The 19,568-nt window shown below is 52.7% G+C and overlaps 1 protein-coding gene across 5 annotated transcripts in view; it reads left to right on the forward strand.

Moving 5' to 3' along the window:
* Positions 1 to 16,211, forward strand: part of DNMT1 (DNA methyltransferase 1) — a 42,951-nt gene extending 26,740 nt beyond the window's left edge. For 3 of the 5 annotated variants that reach the window (XM_081232089.1, XM_081232090.1, XM_081232091.1), the window contains exons 20-40: positions 71 to 258; positions 359 to 542; positions 2,024 to 2,121; positions 2,467 to 2,614; positions 4,033 to 4,148; positions 4,340 to 4,544; positions 4,621 to 4,754; positions 5,747 to 5,920; positions 7,963 to 8,184; positions 9,073 to 9,265; positions 10,201 to 10,285; positions 10,487 to 10,615; positions 10,765 to 11,047; positions 11,345 to 11,486; positions 12,074 to 12,240; positions 12,694 to 12,871; positions 13,560 to 13,755; positions 14,065 to 14,228; positions 14,369 to 14,485; positions 15,302 to 15,392; positions 15,854 to 16,211. In XM_081232089.1, the coding sequence (XP_081088215.1) occupies positions 71 to 258; positions 359 to 542; positions 2,024 to 2,121; positions 2,467 to 2,614; positions 4,033 to 4,148; positions 4,340 to 4,544; positions 4,621 to 4,754; positions 5,747 to 5,920; positions 7,963 to 8,184; positions 9,073 to 9,265; positions 10,201 to 10,285; positions 10,487 to 10,615; positions 10,765 to 11,047; positions 11,345 to 11,486; positions 12,074 to 12,240; positions 12,694 to 12,871; positions 13,560 to 13,755; positions 14,065 to 14,228; positions 14,369 to 14,485; positions 15,302 to 15,392; positions 15,854 to 15,885 (3,246 nt within the window). In that variant the 3' untranslated portion in view covers positions 15,886 to 16,211. Of the gene's footprint in view, positions 1 to 70; positions 259 to 358; positions 543 to 2,023; positions 2,122 to 2,466; positions 2,615 to 4,032; positions 4,149 to 4,339; positions 4,545 to 4,620; positions 4,755 to 5,746; positions 5,921 to 7,962; positions 8,185 to 9,072; positions 9,266 to 10,200; positions 10,286 to 10,486; positions 10,616 to 10,764; positions 11,048 to 11,344; positions 11,487 to 12,073; positions 12,241 to 12,693; positions 12,872 to 13,559; positions 13,756 to 14,064; positions 14,229 to 14,368; positions 14,486 to 15,301; positions 15,398 to 15,853 lie in introns of all 5 variants that reach the window. The other 2 variants (XM_081232092.1, XM_081232093.1) reach the window with 1 other exon arrangement.
* Positions 16,212 to 19,568: the final 3,357 nt, after the last annotated feature.

A 19,568-nucleotide genomic window follows, 5' to 3' on the forward strand; every position in this document is an offset into this window, starting at 1 on the left:
TATTTGATTTAGACCAGTTTTGCTTAAGCCTAAGGGAAACCTCTGATTTTTTTTTTTTTTTTCCTAAAAGACCACTGTTCCTCCTTCTATGCTGAACCTGAATCGATTCACAGAGGATTCTCTCCTTCGACACGCCCAGTTTGTGGTGGAACAAGTAGAGAGTTATGATCGGGCTGGGGACAGTGACGAGCAGCCCATCTTCCTGACCCCCTGCATGAGAGACCTGATCAAGTTGGCCGGGGTCACCTTGGGAAAAAGGTAAGGATGCAGCAGGAATGAGACTGAAGACGTGAGACAGAAGGCAGAGCATCCTGTGCGCTCTTCCCAGCCTGCTAACACCATGGAAACTCTCTCCCAGGCGAGCTGAAAGGCGGCAGACCATCCGGCATCCTGCCAAGGAGAAGGACAGAGGCCCCACCAAAGCCACCACTACGAAGCTGGTCTACCAGATCTTTGACACTTTCTTTGCGGAGCAAATTGAAAAGGATGACAAAGAAGACAAAGAGAATGCCTTTAAACGCCGGCGGTGTGGCGTCTGTGAGGTAACCTTGCCTGCTCCCCTTGTAAATCTCTGAGGAACTCACTTCTTTCTCTTTCTGGCTTGAGATTTTCACTGCTCAAATGTGACCCCTAAAACAGAAGCTAGAAGAAAGAGTTAGTGATCTGGGGGGACTTGCATTTCTTCTGAGACGGCTGTCAAAAGAGGTGTGCTCGGGCACTTTGCCGTCAGCACCACCGTTGTTGCAGAGGAGCCTGGCCTTCTGGGTGCCTTTGCTCTGGCTGCGTCCCACTGTGTCCTCAGGCCCTAGTGTAAGGGCAGAGGGAGTGACTGCCCCACAGAGGCGCTGCTTCCTCCAAGCAGGGACATCCACCCAGGAGCCTGCCTTGTCTCATGGCATCAATTCCCTGGGAAAGTGGGGACTTTGTCCAGCTTAGCTTTGAGGCCTGAAAAGACCTCTCTTACTGAATTTTTTAATATATATTTACTTCACTCTAGAGGAATTAATCCACCTAATTCCATGACCCAGGGATCAGGTCTGTTGGGTAGGCCATAAAGTTCGTTTGGGTTTCTCTATCCAATCTTTTGGAAAACCCGAACGAACTTTTTGGCCAACCCAGTGTTTTGGTATCTGTTTGACTTAATTTGGATGAAAACTTAAATACAAAAATACAGCAGCTGCCTTCAGAACTGCCCTGCATTCACACTGGCCACTGACTTCAGAGTGTCTCCTTTGTCTTCAGTGGCTGCCCTTAAATAGGAATTTGCATGTCCTCACCATTCTTGTTGTGGTTTTACTTTATTTCATCTAGCACATATGTATCCAAGCTTTAAAAAAATTTTTTAAGAAAGTATACGTAAACTGGAATCTTTCACAGCTGTTATGTGTGTTTGTTTCTTTTTCAAATTGTATTCATGCACATTTTTAATTGAATTCTCACAGTACCCCAGTAGGTGAGTCAGATATCTCCCAGAGACAATGTTAACATGACATATTCAAAGACATGCAGAAGCCAGGAGTAGAAGTGAGCTGGAACACTCCTTACTGCGGTGCCCCCAATTCCGGGACTAATCTGTGTCTGCCACGTGACCTTCAGTATCTCCGTGGGAGCTGTTTGGAGGTCATACTAGTTAACACTTTAACTATTCCATAATATTTCATTGTGACTCTTCCAGCTTATCCCTCAGTGATGGGCAACCTGATACTCTAACGAGGCTTCCTGTGACTCTTCTCTACTTAGAAGCAGAATTGCTGGGGTGTAGGTCACGTACTTAACTTTGATCTGGAACAGTGTTCTCCAGAGTGGGGTCACCAAATTATCCTTTGAGCAGTGCGAGTTCTCATTTCCCCACACCTGTCCCAGCACCATGTGTCAGGCTTAACCTATGCAAACCTCGTATCTTGTTCCTAACTCTTACTTCCCTTACTTCTAATGAGGTTAAATTTACAGTTTTTAAATTCACCAAAAACTGGTTACCAGCTGTTACTAATGACTGTTTGATTACTTTTTAAATGTGTTTTAGATTTGTCAACAGCCTGAGTGTGGAAAGTGTAAAGCCTGTAAGGATATGGTTAAATTTGGTGGTAGCGGAAGGAGCAAACAGGCTTGCCAAAAGAGGAGGTAGGTTTGGCCAACGCTTGTTCTTGAAATGGAGGAAAATGCCAGCTGATGGCAAATAGGCTTTGTGTGGGACAGCTGGGTTGGCAGGTACAGAGCAGTCAGGGTCCCTTTGTCTAGCGCTGTCACCAGGCCTGTCCCTGTTTTCTAAGTAAAACACCTTCAGTTGGTTTTACTATTTTTTTTTCTGCCTGCGCCGAGAGGCTTGTGGGATCTTAGTTCCCCGACCAGGGATTGAACCCGGGCCCCAGCAGTGAGAGCACAGAGTCCTAACCAGTGGACCGCCAGGGAATTCCCAATTGGTTTTACTTTTAAAGAGGACCTTGCTTATAATAACTGACTTTGTAGGTGTCCCAACATGGCCATGAAGGAGGCAGATGATGATGAAGAAGTGGATGACAATATTCCAGAGATGCCATCACCCAAAAAGATGCATCAGGGGAAGAAAAAGAAGCAGAACAAGGATCGGATCTTTTGGGTTGGAGAAGCTGTCAAGGTAATCCAGGAGCAGGCTCTCAGTCGTTTTAGTGCTGCCCTTCTGAGAAGCCAGTTGTCTCGTGGTATCTCGCTGCCAGACGTCTTAAGCAGCCTGAGCCCTGCAGCTGAGAAACCTGCCCATTTGTCCCGTGAGCAGAGCAGAGCTGGCTGAGAGGCCGAGGCCTGTGGTCAAGCACCTGAAATGCATTTTTTTGCTTGTACGCCCAAGGACTCAGTTTTCATCACACTCCAAAATGGGCTTTTTAAAAATATATTTATTTATTTATTTTATTTTATGTATTGATTTTTGGCTGCGTTGGGTCTTCATTTCTGTGCATAGGCTTTCTCTAGTTGCGGCGAACGGGGGCTACTCTTTGTTGTGGTACACAGGCTTCTCATTGTGGTGGCTTCTCTTTGTTGTGGAGCACAGGCTATAGGTGCATGGGCTCCAGTAGTTGTGGCACGCAGGCTCAGTAGTCGTGGCTCTCGGGCTCTAGAGCGCAGACTCAGTAGTCGTGGTGCACGGACTTAGTTGCTCCATGGCATGTGGGATCTTACCGGACCAGGACTCGAACCGGTGTCCCTTGTGTCGGCAGGCGGATTCTTAACCTCCACGCTACCAGGGAAGTCCCCAGAATGGGCATTTGATACACTTCTTGGGGTGTCAGGCTGGTTCCCCTTGCAACCTTGTTTTGAAGAGAGCCTTCACAGTCCTCTCTGGCCTAGGAGTAGGTGTTTGGGGGCACTAGCAGACCGCCTCCCGGGGGTTCTGTGGCTACCTGCCTGTCTAAGGGTCAAATCCTTTACCGAAGCTGGAGAGTGAATGTCATCTCAGTGTTGTTCCCTCGATGTCCATAAGCCAAAGATGGTCAGTTCCCTCAACAAGCGTGAGGCCTACCCTGCTGGATGCTGCTCTAGGCCTAGGCATAACTAAGCCCCTGCCTGTGACACATGTACTGTCAGGAGGGCGGGGGGCAGGAAGGGTGCTGGGGCCACGGAGGCTTCTTGGTGGGGCAACATCTGAGCTGAGACCAAAAGGTTGGAGAGTAGCCAGCGCATGAAGGTCTGGGGAGGAACCAGAGCACAGGCCCTGAGGTGGGACCAGCTTTCCTTGTGGGAGAGAAGGAAGGAGGTCCGTGTGGCTAAGGGAGGTGTGGGGAGTGGGGTGCAGTGCTATTACAATTGAATGCTAGAATCCCATTTGCTGCTGACACAAGTGGGCAAAGGTGGTGATAGAGGGATGTGAACAGCCTTTGCTGCAGGCTTCCAGCCAAAGAAGTTGGATGTTCTCTATAGTAGCCAGGCTGGTAGAGCTCACGGCTTCTTGAAGAAATTGTTATGAGTGATACTTTCCTATAAAGTAACAGGAACTCGCAGGTCAAGCCTAGCACGGACCTTCAAACCCATCCTCACCTGAAATTAAGCTCTTGTTTTCAGACCGATGGGAAGAAGAGTTACTATAAGAAGGTATGCATCGACTCGGAAACCCTGGAAGTGGGGGACTGTGTTTCTGTTATTCCAGATGATTCTTCAAAACCACTGTATTTAGCAAGGTTTGTGTCCTTCCCTCTGCTTGACTTCAGCCCACACTTTCTGTTGAGTAAGTAGGAGTGCCTATTTTGTAAGAATAGCAGCAGCTCTTTGCCCTATAATAAAACCAAAAAATACATGTCCCCCAAGGAGACTCGGTCCAGATCTGCCGGTCAAGTTAGAACTCTCTTCCCGCCCCCTCTTCTGGCTCCAGAGTCACGGCGCTGTGGGAGGACAGCAGCAACGGGCAGATGTTTCATGCCCACTGGTTCTGTGCTGGGACGGACACGGTCCTCGGGGCCACGTCGGACCCCCTGGAGCTGTTCCTGGTAGACGAATGTGAGGACATGCAGCTTTCATACATTCACAGCAAAGTGCAGGTCATCTATAAAGCCCCGTCGGAAAACTGGGCCTTGGAGGTGAGTGCCTGGCGCCCTTTGTGTGCCCCTCCTCAATGTGTGGGGTCATCATGGCTGACGGTAGCCTCATCTCTAGGGAGGCGTGGACCCTGAGGCCATGATGGCGGAGGATGATGGAAAGACCTATTTCTACCAGCTTTGGTATGACCAAGACTATGCAAGATTTGAGTCCCCTCCAAAAACTCAGCCAATGGAGGACAACAAGTACAAGTGAGTGCTGCGACTGGGCTTCTGGGCTACTCTGTCGGTGCTCGAGGACGCCATGCGTCTGCATGAACCCCTCGAGCTTTTCCTGTGCTTCTCTGCTGGGTTTGCTTTCCCCACGTCTTCTGATCGTCTTCCTCACCAACCAAAGACCAGCCTGACTTGGTTGCAGTGGCTGTAAGTGTGTGGACAGCCTGGTGGGGAGTGACCCCCTCATGAGAAGCTGTCCCATCCAGGGACAGGATGTGTCTTTCTGGGTTCCTCAGTGTCTGTACCACAGATCTTGTGTCTTTTCTCATAAGTGAGACCTTTGATTCCATTTTACTCGAGCTGGTGGGGGAACGCTTTTAGGGAGGCTTTTGCTTCTTAAAAAGTGTTTAGTGCTCCACATCTTCCTTTCTAACCTTGGTACCTCACTTGTTTTAACTAAAAGTGGCAGCCAACACCTCCAGAGCGAGCGGTGTGTGATAGTAAGGCTGACAGGGCCGAGGCTAGGAGGGCTCGCTGCGGTGCCTCTGGTGTTTCTCCAGTCAACCTGGGGCTGCCTTTTGGCTTGATCTGTTTTTAAGACAATCTCTAACTCTCCTTTTAAGGGTTTATTAATCAGAAATAATGTTGAATTTTACCAAATACCTCTTCAGCCTTTAGAGATAATAGCGTGAGCCTCCTCTGACGTTTTGAGTTCCTGTCTTTACCACTGTCTGCATTATCGCTCGTGGTGGATTCTTGACCATATTCTAAATGGTTTGTTAATGTCTTAGGATCGACTACTCAAAAGTGGGGTTGGCTTGTCATTTTCCTATTGTGTGTATCTCTGGGCTTTGGTCCCAAATAAGTGCTTTCAAAGCGTGAACATAAAAATGCAGGAAAGCCAGTTCCTCCTAACATCTGTAAATTCTTCCTCTTGGTCACCAGAGTCTGGATTAAGCCAGTGGCAGCTGCTTGTAGTCACTACCAGCCACTTAAGGGCCTTTGGTTTCTGTCCTTCACTCCTTCAGGTTCTGTGCAAGCTGCGCACGTCTGGCTGAAATGAGGCAGAAAGAAATTCCCAGGGTCATGGAGCAGCTCGAGGACCTGGATGGCCGGGTCCTCTACAGCTTAGCCACCAAGAACGGCATCCAGTATCGAGTGGGCGATGGCGTGTACCTCCCGCCCGAGGCCTTCACCTTCAAGTGAGTGCCCCTTGCTGCAGTCAGGGCCAGGAGCTCTGGGCCAGTACAGAGCTGGCTCCACAGTGTCTGCCACCCCGAAGCCCAGTACCTGCTGCTGCCGAGCTGTCAGTGTCATCTGGGGTGAGCAGACATTGTCCAGCCTTCCAGTGCAGAGTGACTATAATTCTGTGGCAGTGAAGCTGTCTGTGAAAGAAGTCAGACAGAGAGCCCGCTGGCTAAGGGAGAGCGTTAGGGTCAGTGGTGGGTTCCTGCCCAGCTGGTCATGGCAGAGACCCCCCTCCCAGTTCCCATCTATCAAGTGGGGAGAGGAGTGCCTTGCCTGCCAGGCCCCTAAGGAATAAGTGAGTTAAAAGAAAATGGCTTATTAATACAGCGCCTGGCTTAAAGTAAAGGCTGACTGTGAGTTACTTCTTGGTAAATGGGAATTGCATCAAAAGACTTCCGGGACTTCCCTGGTGGCGCACTGGTTAAAAATCCACCTGCCAGGGGCTTCCCTGGTGGCGCAGTGGTTGAGAGTCTGCCTGCCGATGCAGGGGACACGGGTTCGTGCCCCGGTCCGGGAAGATCCCACATGCCGCGGAGCGGCTGGGCCCGTGAGCCATGGCCACTGAGCCTGCACATCTGGAGCCTGTGCTCCGCAACGGGAGAAGCCACAACAGTGAGAGAACCGCGTACCACAAAAAAAAAAAAAATCCACCTGCCAATTCAGGGGACACGGGTTCGAGCCCTGGTCCGGGAAGATCCCACGTGCCGCGGAGCAACCAAGCCCGCACGCCACAGCTACTCAGCCTGCGCTCTAGAGCCTGTGCTACGCAACAAGAGAAGCCACCGCAATGAGGAGCCTGCGCACCGCAGCGAAGAGTAGCCCCCGCTCGCCACAACTAGAGAGAAAGCCCACACAGCAACGAAGACCCAAGGCAGCCAAAAATAAATAAATAAATAAAAAGACTTCCACATCAGAGGATTGATGCTCTTCGGGGAAAAATCAAAGCCACAGATATTGTCCACACTTGATCCATTCCTTGTTCGTTCTAAGAACTAGTGCATGGTTGGATTTACAAGCAACATTTTCTGAGCCTAGTCAGCTCAGTTTCCTGACTTGCAATTCCATTTTCCTCGAGTCCTAATTGGAGCCCAGTCCCCATTCAGTCACCGTACATTACAAAACATCGGTCCTTCCAGGCCCGCACAGTGAGTGTGCATCACGCCCTTTAGCTCCTGTTTTTGGCCTCGAAGGGGAGGACTTCCTGTAGTGCTGTCTACCAGGTGCTCCTGGCACGGCTGAAGTGAGAGCACAGGTGTTCAGGGACACCTTTGGAGCCCGTCAGACCTCAGGGGGTCTGACGGGAAAGCACAGCAGCTGCCTTCCTGAGCTTGAACTGCAGTCTTCAAAGTATGCAGCCCTGCGGTCTTGGCAGCCTGGCATCTGATTTGCTGGCCTGAGTTAGCCAGTACGTGGTCAGGCCAAATTCGGCTTGCCCAGACTGCAAGTCTTCTCCCCATGCCTCTCCCGCCTTGCCTCTGGGTCGATGCCTCAGTCAGAGTGTAGGCTGTGCCATGGTAACAACTCTAAAATCACAGAAGTTTACTTCTTGCCTGTACTGTGTGTCCATTGTGGTTCAGGCGACTCGGACTGTTGTGTCACTCAGGGCGCTGGGCTGACGGAGCCCCGCCTTCTCAGGAGTCGGCAGTCAGAGGCGAGGGGGAGCACGCTGGAGGCTCTCCTGGCGCTTAGAGCTCCCGCTCCAAGTGCTTGTGCGTCCCTGCTGCACACACCTGTGGAGCTGAACGAGCCCCGCGCCTGCCCTGAGGCTGGGAGCGGGGAGAACCTGAACAGCCTTAGCAACTATACCCGGAGCACAGATGAAGAGTACCCATTTTAAAGTGTGGGTGAGATTTAACTTCTGAATCTGTTCTAAGGGTACTTAGCTGCATTAGTTTAAGGTGTTTGAATTTAAGTGGTTATTGTCACTGCTCAGTCATGCTCAGACTGCTTTTTAAGGCTTCATGTTCAGTCACTCATAACAGTTGCTTCTCTGCAGCATTAAGCTGTCCAGTCCTGTGAAACGCCCACGGAAGGAACCTGTGGATGAAGCTCTGTATCCAGAACACTACCGGAAATACTCTGACTACATCAAAGGCAGCAACCTAGATGCCCCTGAGCCGTACCGTATTGGCCGCATAAAAGAGATCTTCTGCAGCAAGAAGAGCAACGGCAGGCCCAACGAGACCGACACCAAGATCAGAGTCAACAAGTTCTACAGGTCGGTGAGGCCTCCGCCCTTCAGGAGGCTCTGCCTGAGGCGGGGTGCTAACAGCCTACACTCAGTGCTGGTCTAAGAGTTGGGTGGAGATATCTGTTCTTCTGAGTGTTTCTGATTACCTGGAGGGTACTGAGGATGACTACAACTACATACCACAGCCCTCGCTTTCTCTCTTAAAGCTGCAAAGCTTTGTCCAAAAGAAATCCCTGAGCAGAAGTCCAGAGTGTGACAAAGACAGGCGTGGAATGTCCTGGGCTCTGCCCGAGGCGCCCTCAGAACCCTGAGTTCTGTCCGTGTGTTCTGTCTCAGAACACTGTCCGTGTTCTGCCCCCCTCCCCGTTCCCCATCCCCCTGTTCTTCTCAGGCCCTCTTCCCTGTTCTGGGGTTTCTCTCTGTCCAACATCTTGTCTTCACTCAGTCTTTTTCTGGGATCCTAATAATGGTTAGGAGATAACCTGAAACTAATCCATACCAGATAGGTCTAAGGTTGCTCCATGTCTTAGCTAATGTACGTGGAAGAGTTTTTGAAGTCTTTGCGATAATCAGTTGAGTAATGAGAAAGAACAAGGAATCTGGCTGTTATAGGCGAATGAAGACAGCTCTAGACATGCTTTTTAACAGGAGACCAGCAGCTGGTCTTAACACAGGACAAGTCTTTTGGGGCTACACGGGGGGCATGAAGAGCAAGCAAACCATTAGTTGAGTTCATGGCAAGGAATCCCACTTAGTCTGTGGTTAGTGCCAACTAAGGGGGTTAGTAATCAAGGTGACTTGCTGGGGTGGGGAATGGTCTTTACCCACCGATCATCTGGGCACTGTCAGGAATGTGCCATTTAATTGCCTGTCAGCTCGAGGCAAAAGAACTAACAAACACCCTCGCACTCATAGGCCGGAGAACACGCACAAGTCCACCCCGGCGAGTTACCACGCAGACATCAACCTGCTTTATTGGAGTGACGAGGAGGCTGTGGTGGACTTCAAGGCCGTGCAGGGCCGCTGCACCGTGGAGTACGGGGAGGACCTGCCCGAGTGCCTCCAGGACTTCTCCGCTGGTGGCCCCGACCGCTTCTACTTCCTTGAGGTAGGGCCCTGGGCTCACTGGAGGGAGGGCCTTGGGGTCAGACACAGCCCCCGAGAAAGCAGTTTATCCAGAGTATGAATATGTGACATTCAACTTGTTCTGAAATTTGACACTTTGGGCTTAAAACAGAATGTCACATTTGAGTGTCCTAAGGCAACAGCAATTTCTGAAGACTGTTGAGTGGCCTCTGCTGGCCTGGCCAGTGCCTGTGAGTTAGGGAAAGGTTCCTCTAGCCCTGGGAGATGTAGCCCTGCCCCCAGTGCCTTCAGCCAGGGATCCGAGTCCAGGCCGGGGCCATACAGCTGAGCCTGTGGCCTGGTTATTGAGAGTAGAGTCAACAGTTTGTTGATTAATCTAATCACTCTTAAATTGTTTGAGCATGACTTTTCTGTGATAGGCATGTATCGTTTTAAGATAACCCATTTTTCCCCCAGGTTCCAGTGTGTACAGTGTAACTGTAACATTTGCCTATTTTTAGAATGAGTAGTCCAGGTACTTCAAATAGCAGGAATTTCAGCCACATAAAATGTGTGTATTAGTAGAATTTCCCCCTCATCTTTTTTTTTTTTTTTTTTTTTTTTGGTGCGGTACGCGGGCCTCTCACTGTTGTGGCCTCTCCCGTTGCGGAGCACAGGCTCCGGACACGCAGGCTCAGCGGCCATGGCTCACGGGCCTAACATGCTCCGCGGCATGTGGGATCTTCCCGCACCGGGGCACGAACCCATGTTCTCTGCATCGGCAGGCGGACTCTCAACCACTGCGCCACCAGGGAAGCCCCCCCCTCATCTTTAATGTAATAAAAATCAAAGCACTTTTTGCTTATGGCCATATTTAGGGAGAAATTAAGTAGATCTTATCACATTAACTTAAATCGTATTTGTTAGAGAGGGGACTGGTGTTTCTCTTCCAGACTGTTGTGGTTCTTTCCTTCTCAGGCCTATAATGCCAAGAGCAAAAGCTTTGAAGATCCTCCAAACCATGCCCGTAGCCCTGGAAATAAAGGGAAAGGGAAGGGAAAAGGTATGTCGTTACTCCATGGGCTTCTTTTCAAGTCCGTCTCCTATAACTCAATTCTCGTGAGTCAGTCAGTATAAAAGAGCAGCCTCTGACGTTACCTCACTCTGCTGCCGCCACCTCAAAATGAGGCCCTCTCTGAACCACCAGGGTGTTTGAAGAGAGCACGTTAGGGCCCTGATCTGACTTGGGACCTGTCTTCCACAGGGAAAAGCAGGACAAAGTCGCAAAGCTCTGAGCCGAGTGAACTGGAGACGGAAATCAAGCTGCCGAAGCTGCGGACCCTGGATGTGTTTTCTGGCTGTGGGGGTTTGTCGGAAGGTTTCCACCAAGCAGGTAGGCTCCGGGTTTCTCTCCGCACAGCTGCTAAAACCGGACCGGGCGTGTTCTGCCTGGAAGACCTTTCTGGCTCTGGTCACAGTTCTGACTAAAGAGTCTCATGCTACAGGGGGTTCACAGCTCATCTTTGTCCTTGTGTCCCCCAGGCATCTCGGAAACGCTGTGGGCCATCGAGATGTGGGACCCCGCGGCGCAGGCGTTCCGGCTGAACAATTCCGGGTCCACGGTGTTCACGGAGGACTGCAACGTCCTGCTGAAGCTGGTCATGGCCGGGGAGATGACCAACTCCCGCGGCCAGAAGCTGCCGCAGAAGGGAGACGTGGAGATGCTGTGTGGCGGGCCGCCTTGCCAAGGCTTTAGCGGCATGAACCGCTTCAACTCTCGAACCTACTCTAAGTTCAAGAACTCCCTGGTGGTCTCCTTCCTCAGGTAAACAGGCTAGAATTCCCTCTGCGTTCGGTGCTGCCCCAGGGTGACTAGATGGCCGGTCCCGGGGCTGCGCCGCGGGCGTGCCAGGGCCGAGCAGTAACTGCTTTAGCCTTCGCACCTGCTGAAGGCGGTGTGCTGAGTGAGACGCTGGTCTTTGCCTTCAGGAAGTTCACGGCTGCCCCTCCGCTAGGGAGAGACCTTGAGAGTTGGCAGGTGCGTCTTGACAAACGTCAAGCATTTGGGAGTGGCTTCTGGCAGAATAGGTCTCCTCCTCTCTCGTCTCTCCCACCTCCACAGCTACTGCGACTACTACCGGCCCAGGTACTTCCTCCTGGAGAACGTCAGGAACTTCGTCTCCTTCAAGCGCTCCATGGTCCTGAAGCTCACGCTCCGCTGCCTGGTCCGCATGGGCTACCAGTGCACCTTCGGCGTGTTGCAGGTGGGCCCCCCGGGCAGGGGCAGAGCAGGCAGACGCGTGTGGCCGGAGAAGGGGCCGAGCAGTCCCTGGACAGCAGCAAGCTGTCTCAAACCGAAAATAGAGCTCAGAGGGACAGGCCACAGGGTGGTAACCTGCAGTGCGGGCAAGGGTTGGGGAGACGGCTGCCGGGCCCCCCTCCCATTCAGCTTCCATAGTGTCTCGGCCTCACTGATCAGCCTTGTTGGCAGCCGTGTTCCTTCCCTTGTGACCGTGGGCTGCCAGGCAGGTGGCACGGGCCCTGGTGTCTCCTCTGGCCGCTCTTCTCCCCAAGTGCTCCTTCGTGTGCTATTTAAAGAGCCGGCTGGGATCGCCAGCAGGGTTCACTCCCGTCTTCTCCAGGGGCTACCGGCCATCTCCTGGGATCTTTCGTCCTTTTCTCCGGTCCCCCCTCCTGTTAGGCATGAGCCCGTGGGTTAACTAGGGGCTCTCCGGTGAGCTCCACACCGGCCAGACGCCCCAGAAAGTCAAGTGCTGCGGACCCCAGCCCTTGGCCCAGCTGATCGGGGGTGCCCACTGACCATGTGTGTGTCTGGCCCTCCCCGGCGCAGGCTGGTCAGTACGGTGTGGCCCAGACGCGGAGGCGGGCCATCATCCTGGCCGCGGCCCCCGGAGAGCAGCTCCCCCTGTTCCCAGAGCCGCTGCACGTGTTCGCGCCCCGGGCCTGCCAGCTGAGTGTTGTAGTCGACGACAAGAAGTTTGTCAGCAACATCACCAGGTAGGAGCACCCGCCGTCCTGGCGCCCGTGAGCCTTCCCCGCGGGGCCTGGCGCCCGTGAGCCTTCCCCGTGATGCCTGGCGCGGGTGGGCCTCTGTGAAGGGGCCCAAGCCGAGGACACAGTGTTAGCGAGGGCCGACAACGCCGCGTCCGGCCTGCCCTGCGAACGCTCTGCCACCTCTGCTCTCGTTCTGACCCCAAGTGCCCTGTGTCCAGGGCAGTGGCCAGAAGCCTGGCCGCAGTCACGGGCAGAGCCCACACTATAGCCTGTCCCCTTTTCAGATGGGGTCTGGGAAGAATGCTGCCCCTGTGACCTTGGGCGGCCCTTTGACCCCGAGCCGGGTTGCCTTCTCTGAAGAAGATGGTGCCAGCAGTCGGGGGACAGCAATTGTGACTCACACACACGGTAGCTATGTGTGTCCCCAGAGGTGCCACGACCTGTGCTCTGTTGCAGGTTGAGCTCGGGTCCATTCCGAACCATCACCGTGCGGGACACGATGTCCGACCTTCCCGAGATCCGGAACGGAGCTTCGGCACAGGAGATCTCGTACAACGGGGAGCCTCAGTCCTGGTTCCAGAGGCAGCTCCGGGGCTCGCAGTACCAGCCCATCCTCAGGGACCACATCTGTAAGGTAACGTCACCTCCATAAAGCGGGGCCTCCTCCCAGCGGCCTCCCAGGAACAGCTCTGTGGTTGCAGCCCAGTGGGGCTTGCGGGGGAAGTGGGACCTGGTCTCGGCCCCCTTCCAGCTCCTTCTGCTCTTGGCCCCTCACCCAAACTCCGCTACCTCAGCTGGCCCCCAGCCTCACACCTCACTGCCTCCTGCTTCTCCTTGCACCCCACCCCCGCCCCAGTACATGGTCCTGGAAAGTGTCAATCAGAGCTTATACTCTGCCTAGAATCAGGCTAGAATGGTGTGACTGGCTATCGTCTCCTATGACTGGTCTTGTCTCTCAGCACCACTGTTCTCTGGGTATCTCCCAAACGCACCAAACCCCAGCTCTCCCCGCCGCTGGCTCCTCCTGTCCTGCAGGGCTCAGCTCCGACGTCACCTCCTCAGTAGCCCTGCACTTGCCCGAAGCCGTCGCTTCACCCGTTCCCCCGTCGTTCCACATCCCCGCTCTGGTGTCTTCATGGCACGTGTGTAACCCCCAGGTTGTCGGTTGGGGTCACTGCCTGTCTCCCACAGTGGGATACAAGCCCCTTGGGGTCCTGGTCACCGTGGTATGCCCAGTGCCCAGTACTATGGCACCCAGCCCACTGCATGTGGTCAGGTGCTCCCCGAGCTCAGCGACAGCTGGGCCTGCTGTACTCTTCCAGGACATGAGCGCCTTGGTGGCCGCTCGCATGCGGCACATCCCTCTGGCCCCGGGCTCAGACTGGCGTGACCTGCCAAACATCGAGGTGCGGCTCTCTGACGGCACCTTGGCCAGGAAGCTGCGGTACAACTACCACGACAAGAAGAATGGCTGCAGCAGCGCCGGGGCTCTCCGCGGGGTCTGCTCCTGCGTGGAAGGTGGGACCCCTGCTTGTGCCCTGGCCTCCGGGTGTGGCTTCCTCAAGTTTGATGTGAAGCCCCAGCCCCCTTAGGCTCTGCAGCGGGGCGATGGGCTCAGGGTTTCTCAGCAGGAGATGCCAGGGCTGCTGCATAGGAACCCAGCAGCCCTGGATGGGGTGCAGACTCGCCAAGCCTGGGTGTCCCTGCTGCGCACGGCTGCTGAGGACAGGGTCCGTGATAAAGCTCTGCCTGGCAAACGGGGACTGTCGGCTGCTGTATCATCCCATTCTGTCAGCACAGCCCCATCGCAGCCCTCTCTTCCAACAGGCAAAGCCTGTGACCCTGCGGCCAGACAGTTCAACACCCTCATTCCCTGGTGCTTGCCCCACACCGGGAACAGGCACAACCACTGGGCCGGCCTCTACGGACGGCTCGAGTGGGATGGCTTCTTCAGCACAACCGTCACCAACCCCGAGCCCATGGGCAAGCAGGTAGGTCTGAGGGCCGCTCGGGCCTGGGCGGGGACAGAGGCACGGGCTTCGTGGGCCGCCTCCTGCCTCTGCGTCCCAGCCCGGGGTGGGTTCCCGTGGCCCCGTCTCGTTCCCACCCCCGTCGCGCCTCTCGCCCCCAGGGCCGCGTGCTCCACCCAGAGCAGCACCGCGTCGTGAGTGTGCGGGAGTGCGCCCGCTCTCAGGGCTTCCCCGACACCTACCGGCTGTTCGGCAACATCCTGGACAAGCACCGGCAGGTCAGTGGAGCGGAGTCGGCCTGGGTCTCCTCCCCGCTGAGGAGGGGTGACCGGCACCGCGCACGAAGTGGCCCTGGCGGGAGGGAGACCAGGGGGTCGGGGGTCGGTGGGGAGCTTGACTCGCAGTCACTTCCGAGGGGACGCTGAGCCCCCAGAGCTGGGGGCTGACTGGCCTCAGCACTCCCACGAGGGGGTGGTCAGGAAGGAGGGACCCTGTCCCTGGGGCCCAGGGCGCTCCCGGGTCAGGCGGAGTCGCCAAGTGTGTCGGGTGCCCTGGACAGCTGAGGCACGTTTCGCCCAAAGGAAAGTTCCAGTGTATTGCAGAGAGCAGACGAAATACCCAGTGGTGAAAACTCACTGTTGCTAAGGGTTGAAAGGAACCAATAATTCCTCCTGTTTCTCAGGGTGTTCCATTTGGCTTTTAATGAGATGTATTTCCAAGGAATGCAGGCGTGTGGCTGAAAAGGCCAGCAGTCCCTGGGGGTCACAGCGAGACCCTCCCATTGCGCCCCGCTGAGCCATCCTGTGTTCTGGGAGCAGAGCTGTCAGCTACAAGTGAAACATAGCAGCTTCCATATCCGGATTCTCAGATTTTCTAAAGCCCTTTAAAGGCCCCCTTCTCTGAGTGGTGCTTGACCTGCTGGTGTTTGGGGCGGGAGGGTGGGCTGGGTGGAAGGTCTGAGCGCCATCCTGAGGGAAGGGCTTTGGTGGCCTGCGTGAGCCTGAGACCAGGGGCCCAGTGACCGTGGCCGAGTGGAGGCTAGCGCTGACTCCAGCCGTGCCGAACCACACATCGCCCTCCTTCCCCCCCTGCAGGTGGGTAACGCTGTGCCACCGCCACTGGCCAAAGCCATCGGCTTGGAGATCAAGCGCTGTATGTTGGCCAGAGCGCGAGAGAGCACCTCAGGTACGGTAGGGAGCGGTGGGGACAGCAGGGGTATGGCTTTAGGCTCTGAGACTGGGGCGAGTCACCCACCCTCCCTGGTGGCCTCGCGTCTCTCAGGGTTGCTCTGAGATGAGTGAGCGTGTGGGTAAGCGCAGAGCACCGGGGCCTGGCACGCAGTGGACGAGTGGTCAGATCTCGGGGCGCTTGCCTCTGTCCTGCTAAGTGAGTCTGGGTCGGCTGCGCCCGCCTCAGACGCTAGCCCATAGCCCAGGTGGTCTGGAAACCTTTAGGGAGCACCTGAGCAGTGTTCAGTCTCTGAATGCTGCTGCAGAGCTGCTTCAGGTTCTTATGAGGTGGTCCTTTAATGTCAGCGCCTGGGCATTAACGTAGCTCCTGGTTCACGTACCTGATGTGCTTGCCTGTTGCTTCGTGTAACATGACATACGTTCCCTGCAATGACTCTCCCTTTTATTTCTCTTCAGTTAAAATCAAGGAGGAGACTGCTAAGGACTAGTTCTGCCCTCCAATCGCCTTTGTTTCTGGCACCAGAGATCCCCAACGTGCACTGATATTGTTGTATTTTTAACATGTCAATCTGTCAGTTCAGATGTGTTGTACAAGGTGTTTGTGGCCTTGGCTGACATGAAGCTCTTCTGTGAGATTTGCTTATCAACTAATTTGACTTAGTGATGAAACTGTGCAGTACTTCGTCCGTTCTGGATTTTAAAAGTTTTTTATTATGCATTATATCAAATTTACCACTGTATGAGTGGAAATTAAGACTTTATGTAGTTTTTATATGTTGTAATATTTCTTCAAATAAATCTCTCCTATAAATCACCCTGGGTGATGACTCCTGATTTACCAGGGACTTCTGGCCGTCTCTCAGCTGAGGCTGGATGAGAGTGGGCTCCTCAGTGTCGCAGGTGACCCCGCGGAGGCCTCGTCTGAAGCTAGATGTCCCACGCCTTTTGGGGTGGGGGTGGTGGCTCAGTTCTGGCCAATACGATGCAAGTGGAACTTGCTGGTGCGGTTTCCCAGAACGCCCTTTAAAGGAAGAGTCTTGGACTCCCCGTGGCCTTGTAGCCCTTTGGTTTGGAGCGGGCTGTGATGCCTGGCAAGGCAGCAACTGTCCTGTGACCATGAGGCCAGAAGCCCCATGCAATGGATGGTGGAGCAAAAAGAGTCACTCGTAGCCCTGACCTGCCACCCCCATGCAGAGCCCGTATTTGCTTAAGCGTCTGGGAGGTGGGCTCTCCGTACTTTCACACTGACTCAGTCCTACTGAATTCTGAGATGAACAACGCTTGTCTTTGTCTTTGGGAAAAGACCTGCTATAAAATGACGACAAAGCAGAAGCAAAGACATGTGAGTCACCAGCACACACAACCCAAAGGGCCGCTGTTAGGATGTCAAGTAACACCTGCCCCACCACCTCTACGTGTGCTTTTAGGAAAGCACTTGGCATCTCAACTGTAACTGTCCATGTAAGTCATGGGTGCCTTAATCATAAGACTAAGGGACTAGGACTTCCCTGGTGGCACAGTGGTTAAGAATCCACCTGCCAGCACAGGGGACACGGGTTTGATCCCTGGTCCGGGAAGATCCCACATAACGCAGAGCAACTAAGCCCGTGCGCCACAATTACTGAGCCTGCGCTCTAGAGCCCGTGAGCCACAACTACTGAGCCCTCGTGCCGCAACTACTGAAGCCTGTGCACCTAGAGCCTTGCTTGGCAACAACAGAAGCCACCGCAATGAGAAGCCTTTGCTCGCCGCAACTAGAGAAAGCCACGTGCAGCAACAAAGACCCAACCCAGCCAAATCAATCAATCAATCAATCTTAAAAAAAAGACTAAGGGACTAGAGATAATTCAAATGTAAAATATAAGCTCCTTCATGGTAATTAAGATGTTCCCTCTTCTCTTGTAAAATACACTGCACTGAACATCCTTGTATGGACTCTTCCATTGTATCCTTCAAGGAAATATGTAGAGAGCTTCCTGGATCACTGAGTATAAATGTTTTCATATTTCCCTTTCAGGTCATGTGGCTGACCTACCCCCCTGGAGAGGTTTTAATGCTTCTCCCACCAACAGTGCCACCTGGACTTTACCCTACCCTGGCTTTTGCCTCTTTGATCCTTGTCAATGGAATAGTGAGTCTTGTTAGCATTTTTTTTTTTTTTTTTTTGGCCATGTGCATGGCTTGCAGAATTAGTTCCCCGATCAGGGATTGAACCCTGGCCCTCGGCAGTGAAAGCACTTGAACCCTGGCCCTCGGCAGTGAAAGCGCGTGGGGTCCTAACCACTGGAACACCAGGGAATTCCCTTGTTAGCATTTTTTAGGAGTGATTCAATGCTCCCAAGTGTCTGGTGGCCACTGGAATTTGTTCCTTATCTCCGTGGTGACACATGCTGTACCTCCATCCTCGCTGGGGGCTGTCCCCTGCTTGTGTTACTTTCATCTTGAGTCATCCTATCTTTGCTGTAAAGAGATTTTATTTTTAGGGATTAGATTTATATTTGTCTGCTCTTCTATTTTTTTAGAGCCTATTTAGAAAGGCCTTCCCTACCCCTAAATCAAACTAGTGTTTTCTTCCATATTTCTACGACATCTTAACATATGAATCATTGTTATGTGGCGGAAAATTGACATCTCAACTTATTTTTTCAACAGGTAACAAACGCACATGGTAAACACAACAGCTCAACATGGTAAAGTTCCCCTGTCAGATTTTATTTTTTAGCTATACGTTCTGCTTTTTTTTTTAAAGCTAAAAATGCATTAAAAAGTATATTGTGAGTACAGTGAAAAGTATGCTAAGTCTTCATTCCCAGGCCCCCTGACCAAGACATCAAATCCTTGTCTTTCCAAAGTCCTTCTGTGCCTGAGTGCAGGTGTGTGTGTCTATCTTTGCTACAAATAACTGGTGGCATCGATTATAAGCGCTTTGCACTTTGAAGGTTGTTCTACCTAGGAGTGTCTCACTGGATTCCCATTGTAAACTGAGGTCTAATATGAAATGCACAAGTCCTGGGTGTGCAGCAGTTTATTTCCGGTAAATGAATCAGTCTGAGGACCGACATCCTTATCAAACTATAGAATGTTTCCATCACCCCAGAAGTCCCCTGTGTCCCTTCCCAGTTCAGTATCCCCCCTTGCCACCACCAACAGGCAACCTCTGGTCCACGTCCATCTTTATGGATGACTTTCACCTGTTGGTGCAGTGTGGGCTTCTCTGTCTGGCTGCTTTCACTCAGCCTAATGGTTTTGAGATTCACCCATGTTGCTAATGTATAATCGGTAGTTGGTCCCTCTTTCTCACTATGCAGAAGGAATGCCCTTATTTTAAACCTCATCAGTCTGTGTTTTAAAGTCTTCATATAGATATTACAAGTTTCTTAACTCGATTCCTACGTATTTAATCCTTTTATTACTAATGTATGCAGGATGTTATTTTCCAAACAGTGGTCCTTTGCCTACAGAAAGATTACTGACTTTGTATTTTCTATTTATATATAAATTTCTATTTATATATAAATTTTTAAACTTAGCCAACTTACTGAATTCCATCATTTTTGTGATACTTTTCCAGTTGAACAGTGTTCTGTGGCTCAGCCCTTGGGTCTCAGCTGGGTGGTGGGCTGTCCCTCAGGGGTGCAGTTCCAGGGGTGGCCCAGGGTATACCTGCCTGTGAGGTATACCCACCTCCATGCACCCCGAGCTCGCTGGCCTGAGCCAGACTTGTGGACCTAGGGGGTGCTGCTGTGCTTGGGCGGGCCAGAGTGAGGGGACACTGCTGCCAGCAGCTAGCTCCTGCCACCCTGGCCGACTGGCAGGGAAATTGTTCCTTCCATCAGGGTGGAAGTTGAGCCTTTTCTGGGGAGAATAGTGATTGTAGTAGATTGGCGTACATGTACTCTATTTTTATAAATTGAAGTATAGCTGATTTACAATGTTGTGTTAATTACTGCTGTACAGCAAAGTGACTCAGTTATACATTTATATACGTTCTTTTTTTATATATATTCTTTTCCCTTATGGCTTATCAAACAATATTGAATATAGTTCTCTGTGCTATACAGTAGGACCTTGTTGTTCATCCAGTCTATATATAAAAGCTTCCATCTGCTAACCCCAGCTACCCACTCCATCCCTCCCCCAACCCCCTCCTCTTGGAGACCGCAAGTCTGTT

Source organism: Mesoplodon bidens (genome assembly GCF_964165515.1).
Source record: "Mesoplodon bidens genome assembly, chromosome: 4".
NCBI classification, from domain to species: domain Eukaryota; kingdom Metazoa; phylum Chordata; class Mammalia; order Artiodactyla; family Ziphiidae; genus Mesoplodon; species Mesoplodon bidens.